Raw genomic sequence first — 20733 nt, forward strand, 5'->3', positions numbered from 1 at the left:
ATGTTGGCCAGAGTCAGGGTCAAAATATGAAGGGATTTGTTAGATATGAATCTAGAGTTTATTATTAGACATGAGTTTAGTGTAGGTCTAGACTTGACCCAACTTCAAGTCTCTCATCTATGTATTAGCAACTCTTGAAATGCCAATTGAATACTTTGTCAGATGGTAGTAATGCCACTCAGCTCTGGGAACCGTGACAAGGGTTAAATGGCGTTCTGTGGGTATCATTTAGCAGAGGGCCTAGTCCAGGGCAAGAACTATTATTACTGCCATTTTCAGGGCCAATTTAAACTAAAACCTTAATTCGGAATTGTCATTTCTGCTGTCTCATGGGGGTTGATAAAATTAGGGTTGACAGGATGGCTCAGCAGGTGATGAAAGGCATTTGCTGCCAAGCATGAAGACAAGGGTTTGATACCTGGGACCCACTGGTAAAAAGAGGGAAGCTAATGTTGTCCCCAAACCTTTACGTGTCTCCTGTGACAGACACACACCAACACCCATTCATGTAACACACACACAAGTAAACACAGAAAATTTTAGAAAATTGTAAGATTGTTTTCTATAGTTATATGACTACAGTTACATCTCTTAGTTCACTACAAGGAAAACTCTCTTTCTAAACATTTATTTTGTATGTTTGCATGTACATGTGTGTGTGTGTGTGTGTGCGCGCACGCGTGCATGATAGCATTTGTGTGGAGGTCAGAGGATACCTGTAGGGGACATCGGGCTCCAGTGGACAGTCTATGGGTCAGGAACCTGCGCTAACCAGCCTTACAAACCCTCCACAGAGTGCTCAGTCATTCACCGCTGTCTCAAGCCCCAACATCATCTTTCTCCTGTTATTTTTCTTGTTACTGAAACATCATAGTTATCTAAAGAAGGAAGAAAAAGCCCCTAGAATAGGGTTTCTTAAGCTTTCTCTACTCATGACCAGGGGCCATATACAAATATAAAATCAGACATTAATTGATAATGCCATAGAGGAATCTATTTTAAAGCAATTCTTTTGTTTGCATTTTTTTATTTTTTGGGAGAGGAAGGCCTGGCCTAGACATCACCATCTAGCCAAGGGTGATTCCCCTGCTTCCACCTCCCTGGAGGCGCTGGAATTAAGGGAATGCATCATTATATCCGGTCTGAGCATGCTGGGATTGAACCCAGGGCTTCGTGCATGCTAGGTAAGCATGCTTCCAGATGCACTGCATGCTCATGCCTGGGAAGAAGTTATGGGGTGTACATATACTTTCACCCCTTCTTAAAGAGCTCAATGTATTTTTGCGCTAATGAGAGGAATGGGTGCACTTAAGGAGTTACGCTTTGCCTGAGAATCGGATACTGCCGGGCACAGAACACCTTCAGTGTTCTTCAGAGTCGGTTATTCATGAATGCCACTGCACATACATGTGTGGTGGCACTGCACACACATAGCGACACTGTACATACATTATAGGTAGTGCCACTGCATATACATAGGTAGTGCCACTGCACATAGTTAATGTCACTGTACATGCATGTGGAGTGCCATTCCACATACATAGGTCGTGCCACTGCACACACATGCATAGTGGACTGCACATGCACACATAATTCCAAGTGGCAAAAGTGTGTTTAGACCCTTCTCAAAGTTGCCGTCCTAATCACAAGTCAGAATCTGTAGAGTGTCTTAAAAACTGAAATTCATGTCAGAAACACAACAACAATTTTTAAAAGACATGCGCTTTTTAGTCAGCGTACAGAGTGCTCTGGCATTACAAACGCAATAGTGACTGATTCCTGTCCCCCGCCCGACCCTCTGCCTCCTTTTACATGTCCTTTTCCCTAGTCTCCATCTCTGTTCCCCATCCCTACTCTCATGGTAGCCATTTTCTGTTGTATGCTCCATGGCCCCAACACACACACACACACACACACACACACACACACTCGAGAGCATGCAAACATTAAAAACTAGGAAGCTAAGCTCCACACACAATATTCGTCTTTCTGAATCTGAATTTATCTTTCTTAATATGTTTTTTTGTAGACTTCATCGTGCTGTATATTAGAATAAGAGTCCATTGTGTATGTGGAGAGTGTCTTTATTTCCCACTTGGCTGCTGGCCGACGTCTAGCGCACTCCGCTCCTTGCCGTTGTGAAGGCGCATCAGCAAACATGGGTGTGTTCATTGCTTTCAGGACAGGTGTAGCTGGCTTACCAAGTTCTCTTTTACATTTTTTGGGAAACAGATTACAAAAATGGCCTCTCCAGATTACACTTCCACCAGTTGTAAACACACTTCTCTCTCCACATGCTCTCAAAAGTATTTGTTGTCACTGGTTTTCTTGGTGATAGCCATTATGACTGGGCTGTAATGGGTAGTTAATGGTATTGGACAGTTTAAAAAAAAAAACACTGGCCACTTTTGCTCCAATTTTGAGAAATATTTAATTAGCTTACTTTCTGACTCATAGTGTGTGTATATTTTATTCTGTAGTTTGTGTGTATGTATATTTATGTGTTTGTGTGTGTGTATTGTGTGAATATGTGTGTGTGTTATTTGTCTCTGTGTGTGTGTGTATTGTTTGAATTTGTGTGTAGGTGTGTAAGCATACACGTGTGAAAGTCAGAGAAAAACCCTTGGGTGTTAGTTCCTCCCTTTCTTACACATACATAGGTACCCCTTCTTACTATGTTTGACACAGAATCCCTTCACCACTTAGCAGCCCTGGCTGGCTGGCTGCCTTCTTGAGACTCTGCCTCTCCCTCCTGCGGACCCACAGGGACTACAGACAGCTTTGATGTGGGTTCTGCAGATCCAGACTCAGACCATCTGCCTCGTGTGGCAAATGCTTCTACTCACTGACCTTCAGTCGTTTGTCTTATGTATTCTAAATGGTAGCCCGTGTCTGCAGCATAGCCAGCAAACAGTTTCTCCCGTTCTGTATTTCTGAAACCAAATATTCCAACAGAGCACGGTACAGGGGTATGCTGAAGAATAGCAGTAGGGAAATTCTTAAAATTCTTAAAATGTTTTCTGTATTTAAATGATTCTGCTTCTCTAGGTGCAGAACAACTTATATGTGCTGTTAAAAAACGAAGCAGTCCATAAAACATCCCCTTCTTGAGACCAAGCCGATGTGTTTCAGGCAGTTTCTTGGCACTGCATCGTGCACATGGTATCCAGAGTAGTCTCATGCTGAATACCCATGCACTGGTGAGCCCTGTCAGAGAGACTGCGGACTCTGAGCACCACACGGGATGCTGACCCACAGTCTAGAGAAGCCTGCTTACCTGTTACAGGCCATGGAAACCTGAGAGAATTAGATAAATCTATTATTGTCCCCCAAAATAGAACCCCTCTGACCTCTGCGCCCATACATGTGTGAACACACACACACACACACACACACACACAGATCTTTCATACAGTCTTAATGGTTTCTGATTGTTTATCTGAAGTTCTAAAACCTTGACTTGACTTCCACACACAGATTCCACAGGGGAAAAGGCTGTCGGGGCGGGCCTGACTCATGCCTCTGGGTTCTTACAGCGGCTGTTCTTTCAGACTTCTATTTCTGAGGCCTATGTTCTTTAACTTATTCTTTGTAATACAATCAGCAATTGGACTCTTATTATCGAACTTCTAAATAGCCATTTGGAAGAAAAAAACCCTTAAACTTCTGATTTCTTTGCTGTCACTTGTTTGTATGACTTGGCGTAAGCTCTGGAGGATTGGGACTCCATCTTAGGGGGGCAGGAGGAGTCTACCATCTTTTCCTCTTGCTTTCTCACCATGGCCCCCTGCCTCAGGGAGAAGTGAGTTCTAGTCATTGACCTTCACAGTACCCAGAGAGGGGAGAGATGTGGGGACTCCTTGTCTGAGGAGCAGACCAACAGGCAGGACCTGATGAACTCAGCACCACCCACTTTCCCTGAGTCATGTCATCTGGAGCTGGGGCAGGGTGGCTACTGTGGACTGATGGTGTGATTGTGTAGCTTGAAGCTGGGCCTCGGGAGCCCATGTATCGCACCACGCCATGTTATTTTGGGTGTCAGGAGCCCCGTGTTGTACTGTACTGAATCTTCTAGGTGCTGGCATGAGACTGAGAGAGAAGAGCTGTCAGGCTGTGTGCAGGCTCATACCAGGCTCACACCAGGCTCACACCAGGGCATCCTACTGCCTACCCTAACCCTCCAAATGACAATTCCAGTTGACATGTCACTGTGGATTGGGAAAATCTCACAGGACCCCATCTCTAGATGAAAAGCTACAGGCAAATGATTACATAGATAGATAGATAGATAGATAGATAGATAGATAGAGAACAGACAGATGGACAGATGAACAGACGGACAGTCTTTTCTAGAGAGCAACCTCCCCACACCCATAGTTTATACCATCCTGAATGGTCAGCCCTAAACACATAGACGTATGAGCAACACTACCTGGACCCAGCAGGGTGTATTTATCTAGACATACGCGTGTGCAAGAGAAGGCCATGACTTCTAGAGGGAGTTGTGGGGCCTGAGAGAGGTTGTGGTGGGAGCGGGAAGGGCGGAAATGACATAGATGCAGCGCTTATGGATGAAGTCCTAAGGACATCCCACCTGTTCTTGTCCTCCTGGTTAGGACCTCAGTGCCATCGTCCTTGCCAGGAAGCTCCCTTGTGTGATGCGTGCTCTTCCACATGCCATGGCCACGTGTGTACCTCTCTAGCTTCCTTCCATGTCCGGGTCCCAGCCACAGATATGGTATCCTCTTGGATCTTTTCTTCTTTACACTTGGCCCACACCTGGTCCCTCCTCCCCTGCTTTGCTGCCTCTCGAATGAATGAACTTCTTCTCTTCATTCATAAAGTATGCGCTCTCCTGGAAGGCCTCCTACAGCTCCCAGGTGTGGTCTGTGTCCCTCCTCTGTGTTTCTGGGACTGTGTTTCATGGTATTTAAAATCAGACTTTTTTTCAACTCACTGTGTCAGTTAGATGTGTGGCCACAGGACAGGAATGAGCTCCCTTCCTGGGGCTTTTTTTGTTAGTTTGTTTATTTTCTTTATGTAAAATGAGGCTAATTTTTGCAAACATCACACATTTCTGTGAAATTTGCAAGAGGCAAGAATGTAAAGTGTTTGTGCTTAGCAATTAACAAGTACTACCTTTTCTCATTGTCGTGATAACTTGTGCATATGTAGATTCCTGTACAAGACCCGCCCCCCTTCAGAGTTGGTTAAGAAGTTGCTCACCACACTAGGCCCCAGATACAGTTGTCCGTAAGCGTAAGCGAGGCTCCAAGCCTGGTCTACAGAAACAGGTGGCAGAGCACAGAAGGCCCACAGCTGGTGTCTGAGTGAGAAGAGATGCAAGGTCGTTATGCTCTTGAGGTCCCCGTGCCCGACTCTCTCCAGTGGTTTCCAGGGGCACAGGCAAGCACCTTGTGTTTCCCAGACAACGAGGCAGGAGGCGACTTGGCTACAGGTGCCAAATTCCTGTCCTTTTCTGTTTTGCTGTGGAACTGCAGGTGACATGTCTGAGAGCAAAGCCAAGAAGATTGAAATCAAGGATGTGGACGGACAGACTCTCAGCAAGCTCATCGACTACATCTACACTGCAGAGATCGAGGTGACAGAAGAGAACGTGCAGGTAATCTCACCAGTGGCCCACATGCCACATACTCAGGACCCGCCAGCTCAGCGTCCTGCCCTTTAACCCTCAAAGCTCCGCAGGGTCACTAACAATGAAGCGAATGATGTCACTTTACCTGGGCACATGCCTGGCAGTGTAAGAGCCCAAGAATGTACCCTTGTCTGTTCAACACATGCCCTGCATAAGCTGTGCTTTCCACCCTCAGGTTACGTAATACCTTTACATGAGCCCAAACCCGGAGTGAGGAGTTTTATAAAAAGATAGCAAAGACCAGAGATATGTTTGGAGGACAGGAAGGAGATGCCTCAGCATGGGCCCCACAGCGACACCTCTTTGTCCTGAGGGACCAGCCACACGATGGTATAGTACAGAGTTTATTCAGGGCATGGGGAGGGGAGTTGAGAGGGTAGTAGAGACAAAGAGAGAGAATGGGGGGAGGGGAGGGGACGGAAAGAGAAGAGAAGAGAAGAGGGAAGGGAAGAAGGGAAGGGAAGGTAGAGGACAGCCATGAGCACCATGGAGAGAGAGAGGAGAGGCAAATGTGGAGAGAGGGTAAGGAGGAGAGGGGGCAAGAGAGTAAGGGGGTGGGGGAAGGGGTAAACAATACCTTTCATAGTGAGTCAGGCATACCTGGCTGTTGCCAGGTAACTGTGGGGCGGAGCCTAGTTGAAAAGCTGACAGGGAGCGAGAAGTTTTTTTTTTTTTTTTTTTTTTTTTTTTAGCTCACATTGTACTTAGCTTGTGAAGGAGGAACAGGAGCTTGGAGCTAAGGCCCCTTCAGTGATCAAGATATACCCATTTCCTACCGAAACACCACACTGCCAGGTTGGAGCTTTTCCGAGAGGTTGGCTCCATGATTGCTTGCTTTTTTTCAGCTTAGCACCAGTGTTCCTCTAACCTGCCACACCCTTTGCTGGCGCTGTGGACAGAACAGCACTGGTTCCCTGGTGCCTGCAGTGTAGGAACGAGAATAGAGCTCCATTAAAGAAAGACACGAGTCACATCCGTGCACAATCCCGCAGTGAGAAAGAGACACTGGATGGAGGAAGGTTTTTTTTGGGGGGTCTTTTTTTAAGAGTTAAGCTTCAAGCTGAGGTGGGCAGAGGTTGCTAACGTGGGGTCAGGGGCAGGCAGGCAGATGGTGTGAGGCACACTGCAGAGCCTGCGGCGTCAGGAAGGTTTCCTGGTTTTGTACAGTTACTATAGCACACTTTGGGAGAATCTACCATTTGTAGAGATACAGGTCTCTGTGGCCTGGCTGGCCCAGAATGCCCTGTGTAGACCAGGCTGGCCTCAGATTCACGGAGATTCTCCTGCCTTTGCTTCCTGATTGCTGAGACTAAAGGTGTGCACCACCCATGCCTGGCTCAAACTATATACATGCTAACATGTGTAATTTGGATAATTAGATAATTAGAAAGGGCTCTGTTTTGTTCCTTACTTCCTGACAGGGACAAGACAATAAGATAAATAAACCCAGTAATAAATAATAATTTATTATTAAGGTATTAATTAAGAAATTAAGGCATTGATTAATAAATAAAGGTAATAGGTATCCATCAGTAAAAAGGTCACCTTTACAACTCTGTTCTAACCCCGTGCTGATCCCTCTGGCTTTCAAAATGTACTGTTTCAAAGCTGTGACAGCAGACACCAGAGCTCTGTAAAACGTGACTTTGTCATTACCTTTAAAAAAACCGACTTTGTCCAAGAGAGGGGGGAAGAGCAGGGAAGGACAGGGTTAGTGCAGTTTAGAGAGCGAGTTGAGAAATTAGTGGGGAGACAGCCCTGGCCTCATGCAGCATGGCCTCTGGTTCACAGCGCCCTGGGACAGCCAGAGAAGCCCTTCACCTTCGGGAGCCTTTCTGCCTCCCTGACAGCCCACTGCCGAGTTCATCTCCAGCACACAGCGGAGGTCATTAGAGTACCCACCATTCTGTAGGCATTCGTGAGCTACCCAGGCTCACACCCTGGCTCCCGTTCAGGGATTTCATTTCAGGCCGTGGTCGAGGCAACGGCATTTCCTGTGATAGGGCTGGGGTGAGGAGCGGACCTGCTGATGTGGCCTTGGAGCAGGGCTTTGTACACAGTACACATAAAGTATTACCAAAACTGGGTCATCCTCTCACGCAGACGTAGAAGGCGTTGGATGCTGACGGGGACTGAGGACAGGCGTCCAGGTGACCAGGTGGCAAGTAGGAGTCATGGCAAAGGGAGTGGGGCTAACCCCATCTGATCTAGAAGTGGCTGGGAATTCTCCTAGGCAGGAGTACTCTCAGGATGCTTGGCACGGAGGGAGGCCTGGACCAGGCACCAGCTGTTCTTCTGAGGAAAGGGACTTTTGGGAAAAGGCAATCTAGAAGGCACAGGGACACGAGCTGTCCTCCTGTGCGTGAACTGTGTAGCTCGCCCATCTCGGTCTCATTGGGACAGTCACACAGCACTTCTCTCCTGGAGCTCCTACCCCGTACCAGTAGGCCGACAGCAGCCACAGGGAAGTAGCCGTGACATGACTGGTTGCTTCCCCAAGGAACAGCTGATCTGTAGGTAGAGACAGATGGTGGCCCCGGTGGAGACATCCAGGAGGAACTTGTCACTACTGCCTGCCAGCCAGGAAAAACGGAGCAGACCACACTCAGGAAATGTTTGGGCCACACTTTGGAGGAAGTGGGAAGGGTCTGGCTTGCCTCTTCTTTGTGCCTGTCCCCCTAACCCAGGCTGTGAGTCCCCCGGGGGGGGGACCACTGTTGGAGACTGGACCTTGGTGGAATGACCCTGAGACTTAAACTTCACCCCTTCCCAGGTGCACGAATGTCCCTAACCCTCAGGGGACTGGCTCTTGCACGGCGGAGGCAGCCACCGTTTGTCTGAGATTTACTAATGCCATTAGAACCCAGGCCATGCAGTCTGTCTGCCACATCCTCATTACCACGTGGGAGGGAGACTAACACTGTCCCTGTTCATAGCTGATGTTCAAATAGGCCTAGTCACCCGGGTCACACAAGCGGAGAGGGGACCTGAACCCTGCTCCCTCGGATGAGCCCGAGTGGCTGTACTGAACTCATAAGTGAATGATCTGCGCCTTGGTTTCTGCCCCCCAGTGGTCAATCATAATCAAGACTCACAGTGCTAATGACTGTGCCCTCTCTGAGGAGTGCCCTGCTCACTCCTATAAATGCGTCACCCACTTGGTTCTCACCAGCCTGCTGGCCCCAACCACGACCCGTGCCCACTGGACTATCGACTGAGACTGAGGCACACTGAGCTGAGGTCATCGTCTTTGGCCACATGGCCAGCAAGTGGGAACACCAGCATTGAAAGTGACACTTGGATGGCCCCACCGCACCTTGCTTGAACTCTTCTGTCCTTCCTCCCCCTCAGATGGCTCTAATAAGCACTCCTGCTCAGCAAGCCCTTGCCGAGAGCAACCAGGAGGGGCTCCGGACACCCTTTGCCTGGCACTCCGGCTCGCCCTCAGTTATGCCTGGCCCTGCCCCCTTCTACCCCCTGGATGGAGTTCCAGGACTAGGTGTTTTCTGAGGCAGGGCATTTCCTCTTGTTTTTGCAAAAGGAAGCAAAGCCTGTGACGGGATATCCTCTGCTGCGTTTTCATGTTATCAGAGGGAGAAAACAAACAAGACAGGCCCAGCACAGGAGAAATGGAGGGCTGACTGTTTGTAAGCCAGGGGACCTGTAAACTCCTTGTTGTGGGTCAGACCAGGCTTGGTGCTGAAAGGCAAGCTGGATATTTTTGACCCGGGGTAATTTTCCTTGCTGATGGGTAGCTCCTGCTAGCTCCTCAGCGGGTGGCCAGAGGCCCATCCTATGGTCCCACCCTCACAGCCCACTTCAAAGCTGAAAGTGGAGCTGGGCTCAGGAAGTAGAGAAGAGGAAATGCCCTCAAGTCCAGATGATGTGGAAGATGGAACTAACCTGTTGCCTTCCCGTGGGGGAGGGTGGGTTTGTGCATGTGGCCTTATCTGATAGACCCTTAGTCTATCCCCACAGGGCAGGAAAGGCGACTTATCTCGTGGTCTCCCTATCTTTTCCTTGAGTATTATGACCTCCTCCAGTCTTCTTCCTGTCTCAAGTGAAGCTAGGGAGGGCAGAAAAGGGCGTGAAATCCAGGAGTGTAGGAGCCATTAGACCACAGCCGGGTTCACTGTGGGAAGCTAGTGGGGGGGGCACTCTCAGGTAGGAGGGGCCAAGCAAGGAGAAGGTGGGAGTGGAAACTCATTAGTTTTTGTCTGCTAAATGGGTTTTCTGAACAGTAGGGAACTTGAGAGCTGTGTGGGTAGTTTGCCCACACAAGTATTAGGTTAGAATGTAACCCAAGGCACGTGCTCAGGAAATGATTTGTTATCAGACTTCTGGAGCTGGCTGTCAGGAGCTTGAGATCTTAAGCACTAAACTGTGCTGTTTTCCCAGAGGGATGGAGGGGAGTGCGTGTCTCCAGCATAGTCTTGCTGGGGCTTGGAGGAGAATACAGTCTGGGGATAGGCAGGAATCTCAGCCACCCAGAGAGGTGCTGCAAGAGATAACCTCCCACCCCATACTAGCATACATACATAAGTGTTCTAAGTCACCTAGAACTGAGGGGGGTCCCCCGGAACTTGTCCTAAAACTAGAGAGGTCAGACAATGTTGGAAGATCGGCCAGAGGCTCTGTGGGGTCAAGTGGTACAGAGTCTTCCATTTCGTGAATGTACCCTGCAGGAGTGGCTAATGGATCTCCACCTGGAGGGCAGGCAGGGACTAATCTGGTTTTGGGATCTGTACAGCCAGGCTGAGCAGCCCACAGGTTAATTGAGTTTCCAAGTTTATGGCGGCAGAGTTCCAGGGACCAGATTTGGGTTCTAATTGGGTTCTCCTACATTTTACAGCTCTGAGACAAAGGCGATTTTTATCTCTTTCTTCTTCAGAAATGAGCCAGTGGGCCAGAAAACACCAAGGACATTGTGTTAACTTAAATCAGTCTTGATAGGGACCCAACAAGAGGGAGGCAGGGTAGAGGGCGGGAGTTGTGGAGCAGCCTCTCCAGGGAGATGTAGAAGCTGGTAGGCGGTCAGAGCTCTCCCTGCAGAGGGTAGACACCTGGTTCAGTCTGACACAAAGTGAAGTTCTTGGGGCAGAAGTGGATGCCTTTTGGCAAGGAGAATGTCCAGGGCACACTGTCCTTCCACAGCACTTGAAGGTCTGGGATGTCCTTCAGTGCTGTAAGACTGGGACGGTTGGTTGCCCCTTGTGGAAGGACAAGGCTTAGAAATGATCAGTAGGGCACAGCTTTGGGTCTAAGCACACAGAATTGAGGGAAGTCTATACGGAGGTTCAGAGATGTTTTGGGAGAAGATCAGCATCCAGCATTTAATTAAAAAAAAAAAAAAGACACACGTTATGCCCCGATAAAGAGAACACATGCAGAACACATGCCTGCAGCCATGTCTTCCTGGCGAACCATTGTAGGTGGGAACAGCTGGAGTTGGCCTGGCTCAGCCTCTCTCCCAGAGAACCGGAGGGAACAGCTGGGAGGAAGGACAGAGGAACAGGGAATTGCTCGGAGGAACTGCCGGGTGGGTGTTTCCGCCCAAGTTTCTCTTTCGGTAAATTATCCCGGCTGCCTGCCTCTTCCACAGAGTGAGAGGGCAGCAGAGTCCAGCGGGGCAGGCACTTGTCTTGTTTTTATGGTCTAGAGGGCAGGCTTGGGCAGCCGTGGGAAGCTTGTCGAGGGTTGGTAGCGAGCACACAGCAGGCTTGCTCAAGCCAGTTTCCCCTGGTTCTTAGGAAAAACACATGCGCACACACCCAAGCAAGAGCTATTTTGTTTTCCATGATGCGGAGTTAAGTGTCCTGTGACTTTTCAAAGGAAAACTTAGCTCTCCCTTTCTAGGACGCACTCGGAGGACTCCTTTTGGTTTTTAACCTGTTGGGAAGGAAGGCCGCTCAAGTGCGCAGTGGCTGGGGTGATTCTCTTCTTTTGGTTGGATGACAAGTGCTATAAGAGCAAGACAAGGTTTATTTTGCTTACTACTGAATCTTAGAGCCTGGACCAGCATCCACACATAGACACCCAGCAGTTAGGTAGAGAGCGGGCTAGTGAGCAACTCAGCAAGTGTGTTCTAAGTGAGGGTGGCATGCTGTAGTCTTCAGGGAAGTGGGTCCCAAAGTCGGCTGGCTAGAGAAGTAAGTGAGGGGACCTTAAATATCTTCTGTGTGACACTGTTTCTGGGAGATGTAAAACAAACATTTATTTGCGCCAGATAGGGAACTGATGACTGACCAAAGAACAGATGCCCCCAAAGTTTAACTTGGTAAAAACCAATACTTTTTATTGGGGTCACTGACAGGAGCAGAAATGACTCAAAGACATCTGTATCACCAAAGCCCACCCCATCATGGGTGACAGCTCAAGAAAGCTGGAAACCTGGAGCTCACCGCACAATCTACAGGCAGCCCAATAGGTTGGAGGGAGTACTAGTTGTTCTGAGCATCTTCCAGGAAGCTCAGCTGGTTTCTGCTTCCTCCAGTCAGATCAGCTTGCCTGAGTGTCTCTCTGCAGTCCTCACTGCTTATAGAGACAGAGGAAGGGAGGGCCTAGTGGATCTGATCAGTTTCGGGGACTTCCTGAAGCTGTTGCTGTTGTTTTTCTTTTCTTAGCTTAAGAGCTTCCCCAAAGGATGGAATGTTTCACCTCTCCTGAGAACACCCTCTTGTTCTCCCTGTCTACAGACACCCCTTGTCTTCACAAGCTTTCCTCCAAGATAACTATCAGGATGTATAGTTCTCTGGGTGACGCCAGTATGAGGTCAAGAATTTAAAGCTTCTGTGTGTGCTGTACATTGCTATCCTTGTGCTATAGGTGTGCACACACTGTGTCTCACTGGGTGTAGTTTCTGGCCCAGCAGATACAAGGTCACTCGAGTTCTTAGACATGAGTGGGCTTTTAGGTCTGCCTAGGTCTGCTTAACCTAACCCTGCAGTTTACTAGTGTCCTGGGATGGAGGCGACCCAGGAAAGCTTAACAGGTTGGAATGATACTTAGACTCCTCTTGTGGGTGGGGCTTCAGGGGCAAAGCAAGCTGGGAAGTTTGGATTCAGCAAGAAGGCAGTGGAGAGCCATGAGAAAATTTTGAGTTTAAAGTCACAGGAACATGAAGGCCAGTGATTTTGGGGATGAGCTATTGCTGTGGGACTGAGTGTCTCAGAGGGTCTGTCTCTCTCTTTCTCTCAGGTACTACTTCCAGCAGCCAGCTTGCTGCAGCTCATGGACGTGCGGCAGAACTGCTGTGATTTTCTACAGTCTCAGTTGCACCCCACCAACTGCTTGGGGATCCGAGCCTTCGCAGACGTGCATACCTGCACGGACCTCCTGCAGCAGGCCAACGCCTATGCAGGTAAGGCAGGGTGGCCCTCATCTCCGTGACCTCATGGATTTAGTCACCTGGCCCGTAGGGGATGTCTCAGAGATTGTGAGACGCGGTTTCAGCTACAAAGCGGCCTGGTCTGGGAGACAAAAGACAGACAATCAGTAGCCGACAAGTCTAGCCCGTTGCCGAGTGGAACATGGTTCATTCGTACCCGGTTGGTGTAGTCAGCGCAGAAAGAGCTGAGGAGTGTGGGAAGGTGTGCTAGTGTGCTTGTGAGAGTTTGTGAGCTTGTAAACGTGGGCATGTATGAGTGTGTGAGTGAACTTGTGTACATACAGGTGTGTGTGTGTATGTGTGTGTGTATGTGTGTGTGTATGTTGTGAGAATTTGCATGTGTACGTGCATGCATTAGTGTGTGTGTGTATGCATATGTGTGTAGCATAAACTAAGCTTGAAATGGATCTTCTTTTTATTTAGGACAACTTTTCATTGGTCAAATTGCTCTATGTAGATGATACTGGAAATTGAACACGGTTCAGGCTCACAGTGATTAACAAGTGCCCTCTTACATGCTCTCTTGCTTTCTAGATTCACTGACATATTAAGTCTGAAAGGAATTAAAGTGCAAGATAGGCATGGTGGCACATACCTGCAACTCAGCGCTACAGAGGCAGGAGGATCACCACAAGTTCAAGGCCAGTCTGGGTTACATGATAAAACACCACACTGAAACCCAAACCAAAGCAAAGAAATTAACCAACCAACCCCCACCGAGGGTGAGAGTGGAGTCAGGCTCAAGCCGGAGTGATGGGGCTCATCGGTTGAGAGCACACACTGCTCTAAGAGGACCAGAGCTGGTTTCCCGGCAGCCATGTTGGGGCTTCCCAATTGCTCCGTCCAAGAGATCTGACCTCTTTGCCCACCTGCACTCACGTGCACAGACCCTCACAGAGATGCACAATTAGAAAGTTATATATAATCTAAACAAGAGGCAACTCCACAGATTGGCTTCCTGCATTTACCTCAGAAAACTGTGAACACTGTTAATTTTAATTTTATTTGTTTTAGCTATCAATGTTGACTTCTCCAGGAGGATAAGATCGGGCCTCTGCAGACTTCCCTCACACACAGTGGCTTACCCACGATTCATCCTCACAACGGGGCCAATTCGTGTGTTACCATTAGGTGTTTTAGTCAGGAAAAATATTCACAAACACCAGAAAGGCAGCAAACAACTGTCACACACATGTGTGTGACCACACTAGACACAGCTGGAGGAGCCCCAGTCTAGCAGCGTGTTTTCTGAGCAACACTGTATCTTGGAGAATTTATCCCGGTGTTTGACTGGAGTCTTGGGAGGGAGAGGAAGTGCAGGTAACTATGGCGTCCAGGACCCTCCCCCTCAGCATTCGTTGGAGCAAATGGAAGGATCCCGAGTTGTCTAGGAAACGGGCCGAGCCATCTTGACTACTAGGTTGGTGCACAGCTGCCCCACTGACTTCCAGGGGAAGCTGTCTCTCATCCCATGCTCAGATGAGCAGCTCCAAGCCTGCTCCCCTCTTCTGCTCCCTGTGTAGCCAGGACCTAGGAAGTGAGCTGAGGAGCCGCTGTCTGCGCTGTGCTGCTTTAGTCCCTGTGTCCACGAGATGAGCATGCGCGCTGTTGCTTTTGGTTCTTTAGTCAGTGCCTGGTGAGGGCTGTAATCCGCCATGGGAAGGCACATGTGACCAACCCTCACGGACTGTCAGCCTTCCATGACCAGTGGTCACAGACTGTGGGAAGGCACACATGACCAATGGTCACAAATGACGCTTTGGTCTCCAGGCAGACACACACGTGACCAATGGCAAAGATGTGCTTGAAGCTGACCATTGTGAAGGACTTCTGTGGTAGCCCTGGCTCTCTGTCTGTGGCTGGCTGTGAGCCTGAACTCCGCTGCTTGTCTCTCTTAATGAGGGTCCCACTCGGAAGAGGCCCCCTTTCCTGAAGGATGTTACTCAGGTTTGACTTAGCAGTAGCTGAGCCAGGATGAGTATCTGCATATGTGGTCCCGCGGTGAGCATTTGCCAGTGTGGTGAGGATTCGATGCTGAGGTGCTTGGACTTCTGTTCTCTTCTTTCTCATCTCCTCTGCCAGCCATCTCTGCTAACCCACCCAGCATGTACATCCATACAAACACTGTTTTCTTCACCCCCCGACCGCCCCCCCCACCCCGTCTCATGGTCAGCCAGATCTGTGAGAGGATGGAGACGATGGTCCTGATGTTGTCAGAGTGATTGGCTTCTGGCAGCAGCTCCCGCACATGTGCCTGTGGGTAGCTTAGTGAGTTTCCATGACTAGTATTTATTAGAGCTTTACCTTTGGTTACCCTTTTATGCTAAGCACTTCGAAAGCGCCCTTCTCAAATGTATGCAACAGCTGAGGAAACCAGGACCCCAAGAGGTAAGACAGGTCTGAGGAGAGGCAACTAATAAGGGCAGGGATGGCATTCCAGCCCAGCGCCAGCGTTTGTGGCCATCACCTTCCACAGCATCCAGTTTGCACATAAAGTCAACGAGGAGCTAGAATGGGCCTATACTACCGAAACGGGACACTTGATCACCAGTGTCACGGTGTCATCAAATCCCAGCATCGGGCAGTGTAGACAGATGGACAGGCACCGGATGCTGGTACAGACTTACGGTCATCTAGGGGTTGGGGGAGCACAGTGTGGAAGTCTTCTCTTGGTTGCATCGTACCGAGCTTGTCCCCTCTGCATGGGCGGCCATGTCTACATTCCCTGGCTCAGTTAGCACGCTTGACAGATATGGAACCTCCTCTCTCTGTGGTGCTGGCCTGTTGACCTTCCCACAGCCCACCTTCTGTGCAGGCTCAGCTCTGTAGAGCAGGGTGTTTAAGGCACAGGGATGATGCAGAAGCTTGAACAGCAGGGAACAGAGCATAGGGAACAAAGGGAGACCACTGTGTCTGGAGGGGGAGGCTAGAGCCATCTCCTGGTGTCTGCCCTCTTTGACTGACGTGGGCCTGCTTCATTCCATGATCATTTATCCCTGGCCTCACGTGTGACCTAGTGCTCTGCTTCTGGACCCCAATCTTTTACGTCACTTTATTGGTTCCACTGTCACATGCAAGAAGCGGTGCCGGGCTGCCATGCTTCACCAAGCATTTTGAATCAACATTGCGAGCCTTCGAATCAAACCCAGAAGTCAGGACTGGCCACACGTGGGGCGGACAGACTGTGTTTCAGAAGCCTTACTAGCTTTAGGGTACCGGGAATGCCGAGGGGCAGGAGGAGATGTTCTCTAGTAGCAGAAACCCCTGAGAACGGGCTCTGGATCCCCCTTGACAGGGGGATCCCTGCTGCACTGAGGGGCCTCAGAGCTGAGTCCAGGCTGTAGTCACCAGAACTCATGGCTTCTGACTGCTGGTGTTCAAACCACATGTGCTCTGGGGAAGGGGACCAGTTCAAGGGTCCTGATTTTGAGTTTCTTTTATTTGGAAACACGGGCAGGTGGATCTGTGGTCTCTCTTCTCCCTTTCCCTGTCTCTAGCCATCTGCGCTCTGCCTTCACTCACCTGCCACCTCTAGCTTGTCCCCGAACACTTAACTTTCCCAACGACAGCTCTTTTCCCCAACATATTGTCACTATTGGAACCTCAATACAGAGCCCATCCCTGATCATTGCAGGAAAAGCAGACCAGCGGAATGACCATGAGGAGCAGAACAGACCCACCGAGTGAAGCACCACAGCATCTTTGTCCACCCTGGAGCCTTCAGTATCTCCTTAATTGAAAACGTGGATAGATGGCTCAATGGTTAAGGGCACTGGCTGCCCTTCTAGGTGACCCAGCACCCACATGGTGGGTCACAGCCATCTGTAACTCCAGTTCCAGGGGATCCGACATCCTCTTCTTTCTGACTTCTGAGGGCACTAGAACTTAGGCGGTGCACAGCTATACATGTGGCAAACACCCATGCACATAAAATAAAGGAAAAAAAAATGCTCCCCAGGTTTCAAAAGGCCTTCTTGTTAGAACCTGGGCAGTCTTCCACATCTACAGCTACCTTCCCACACCATCACACTAAACTTTATAAAATACAGACTATTGTACGAGGCAAGTCTTGTCTGTCAGAAGTGAAGGCATACACGCCTGTCAGTCTCCTGTCAAGGGACCAGGGGGACAGTATTGTGTATTCCTATAGAACTTATGTATGTGCTTGAGCGGACACAGAGGCTCTTTGTTACCCACCCTTCTTACGTCACTTTATCTTCGTATTTTACGTGTTTGGATGTATGTCTGTGTGCAGTGTGTGTGCACCTGGATCTCCTGGAACTGGAGTTACAAGCGGTCGTGAGCCCACGTGTGGGTGCTGGGGAGTGATGTGACCCGGGTCCTCTGGAGCAACAGCCAGTCCTCTTGACCCATGAGCCATTGTACCAGCCCCTACGCGTCATGCTTTTATTTGACCTAGTGCAAGATCTTAGAATCATGTCCAGACTCTTGAATAAGGCTGTCCATTTGTGTGTGTGTGTGTGTGTGTGTGTGTGTGTGTGTGTGTGTGAGAGAGAGAGAGAGAGAGAGAGAGAGAGAGAGAGAGAGAGAAATATATAGAGTCAAGATGCTATACTAATACTCTGTAAATGGACAGTAATGCTTCCAGTTTTACAGAGAACATTTCAGTGAGCATTGAATCTTTTTACATGTATTTCATATTGGGTGGGGGCTCCTGCTTTTCATGGTACATGCAGAAGTAAGAGGACAACTTACAGGAGTCAGTTTTCCCCTTCTAGCATGTGGGTTCTGGGACTGAACTCAGGTTGCAGGCCTCAGCCACAGCACCCTTCCTGCTGGCCCTCGGTAAAGCAAGCATTCTTATGCATACTGCTTTGGACCATAGCTGGTAGAGCAGAATCTTAGTAGGGTTAACTGGACCAAAGAAAACACATATTTAAGCCAATGTGGCTGGAGATCCAGTATGTCCGTAAATGCTTGCCTTGGTCTTTGAGGCTCTGAGTTTGATTCCCAGTCGTACGTATGCAGACAGATATTGTCAAACCTTTCTCTTTGAAAAGGTCTCCAGCCTTCCAGGTGAGAGGAAAACAGGCTGGGGACAGCACCTCTCTGCCCAACGGTCTGCTTGGTTTCCTGTTTGGAAAGACCCTGGCTCTTGCAGCTGCAGCAGCTCTTCCTGCTTCCTATGGGTCCAGCTTGACTCGCAGGGTGATGTGTGAGATGTTTGCTCTGCTGCTGTCATGGTGTGTGTGTGTGTGTGTGTATGTGTGTGTGTCTGTGCGCGCGCGCTGGGGGAGAGTGGGCTCTTCAGAAGCTGGCTGCTCAGATCTCTGCCCTCAGTAGAGAGTATCTCAGCCCTTTTGGGTAGTTGGAGGCTGGAAAGGGGACTCCCAAGTGTGCACAGCCTATTTCTTATCCCTTGTAGTTGTTGCTCCGTTTAATCTTTAACCTCAGAGACTTGGTTGTTTGGTAGTTAGCGGGCCATGTGCCCCGGCCATCAGTGGAGCTGCTTAGGGGATTTTAATGGAGCCTCATTAAAGCCACGGCAGTTAAAATTCTTTGGGCATGCTGTTTACATCAACCCGCCGAAACACTCTAGCCACAAGATGGAAAAGCCATTTAATTTTGTGTGTTCATAAAGAGAAATGCCCCCTCCCACCTTTTGATTGATTAGGTCATTTGTTGGGACGAAGTAATTAAACCAGGAGCAGGAAAGTTTTAGGAAGCATTTAAACCCAGCGAGGCCCCTCTCATGACTGGGCTGCATCAAGAGAGGATGAAGCTGATGGTGGGCGTTTTCAGTATTTTGTCATGACCCAGGCACGGTACCCAGTAGCACTGATTAGGGAGCACATGGCTGTGTGTGTGCATGTGTGCCTGCGTGTGTATGTGCGTGAACATGTGTGTACATGTGTGCATGTATGCCTGTGTGTGCATGTGTGTACATGTGTGCCTGTGTGTGTGTATGTACTTGAGAGAGTAGGGGGAACATATGTACATTTTGAGACAAGAAACACAGGCCAAATGGAGACTGTTTTCTACCTTCTGTGGGGCATGTGGAGGAGCTATCTGGAGTCTAGGGGTTAACGGCCCTGACCCTCCTGGGAAGACATCTAGTTGGGCTCTGTTACTTCCCTGTGGAAGCCCAGCTTTCTCCTTGGAGCAGAGAAACACATGAGGCTGAAAAGAAAATCAAATCCTGGTTCAGGAGGGCTAACCTCTGCTTATCAAAAACCGGAAGTAAGGAAAGGGGGACGGGGAGCACCTAGAGGGGAACACTTAGGGGGAGCATCTAGGCAGCTCTAAGATTTTCTTTCCCTGTCAAGTGCTTTGTCCCCATGTGTTTCTTAGTCCCCATATCTTGGAAGGACCTCAGGTAAAGAGATTGGGATATGGAAATTACGTTATTTCCCTGTTTTGTGGGGATGGATGTTGGGAACATAGGTGAATAGACTTTGTCTAGCCTGGTAACAAGGAGAGATCTTAATTCAGAGGCAGTCTTAGTGTCCCCCGCCCACCATGATGAGACATGACAGCCTGGGCACCTTTTAGAAACTTGACTTATGGTTCCAGAAATTTAAAAGTCCATGATGGGGGGTGGGGGAGGGGCAGAGGCAGCAGGTGGCTTGCAGGTGGCTGCAGGGTCACCTTGAGAGTTCATCTCTTGATTCTCAGACAAAAAAGCAGGAAGAACATTCTGGAAATAATGGTGCATGGCTTTGGCACCACAGTGTCCACCCCCAGTGACAGACTTCATCCAGCAGGGTCACACCTAAACCCACTGGCGTTTAACACCACCAACTGGGGACCTAATTCAGATGCTCAGGGGTATGGGGGGGACATCTCATCCAACGCACTGCATGTGTCTACATTCTAAGGTTGCTGTTTTCCCTTTAAAAAGAAAGTTCTTCATATTTATAGCCTTTGTCTCTGTTTCTCTGTGTGCGCCCCTCCCCAACCTGTCTCTATCACATCCAAGAGGGAAAGTTTAGGGTTTTTGGGTATTTATATTTAGCTTTGCCCGGATGGCCTTCTCAGCACAGTTTTTTAAATTTATCCTTTTAAACTGGCATTAATGTTTTGCCTGCATGTATGTGTACTGTGGACATGCATTGCCCAGAGGCCAGAAGAGGGCAATAGTTCCCAGGAACTGGCATGACAGTGGGTGCTGGGAACTGAACCCAGGCCCTCTGAAGAGCAACCAGCGTTCCTAGCTTCTAAGTCATCTCTCCACCCCTAGGACTTTCCTCCATCTTAAAGACTAGGGTACCCCCAGAACATTTGTCATTGTAATCAGACAGTCTTTGGTTTTAAACTCTGGCTTTATGCTTACTGTTGTGTGAACGTGAGCAGGAGAAATATACTTTATATTGAAACACACACACACACATACACACACACACACTCAGTTCAGTGTTAACCATAATTAGAAAACGCCTCCCTCAACCTTCTCCAGGCCTTTGTCATTGAGAAGACCTAACTGTGTCCCCAGAGGAAGCCTTTCTACGTTGAGATAAGAGTCTGAGTTGCTTGATAAGGGACATTTGTTAGTCCCGTGCGTGAGACAGAGCCCCGGACCTCACAAGACTCTGTTCAATGTTCTGTGAGCAGTATCTGAATTTTCCCAGGACGCTGATGTTTTTATATTGAGGTTCCTCTCTAGAGGAGACATTTAGTACAGAGTCCTCTGTTGGCAACACTCAATGGGAGAAGGGGGCTGGAGAGATGG

General features: G+C 49.0%; 1 protein-coding gene across 1 annotated transcript in view; it reads left to right on the top strand.

Moving 5' to 3' along the window:
• The window catches only part of KLHL3 (kelch like family member 3), a 104503-nt gene that overhangs the window by 29215 nt on the left and 54555 nt on the right, over positions 1 to 20733 (top strand). The window contains exons 4-5 of the mRNA XM_080938491.1: positions 5502 to 5623; positions 12854 to 13016. Coding sequence (XP_080794617.1) covers positions 5502 to 5623; positions 12854 to 13016 — 285 coding nt within the window. The remainder of the gene's footprint in view (positions 1 to 5501; positions 5624 to 12853; positions 13017 to 20733) is intronic.

The sequence above is a fragment of the Micromys minutus genome, assembly GCF_963924665.1.
Source record: "Micromys minutus genome assembly, chromosome: 1".
Taxonomy (NCBI): Eukaryota; Metazoa; Chordata; class Mammalia; order Rodentia; family Muridae; genus Micromys; species Micromys minutus.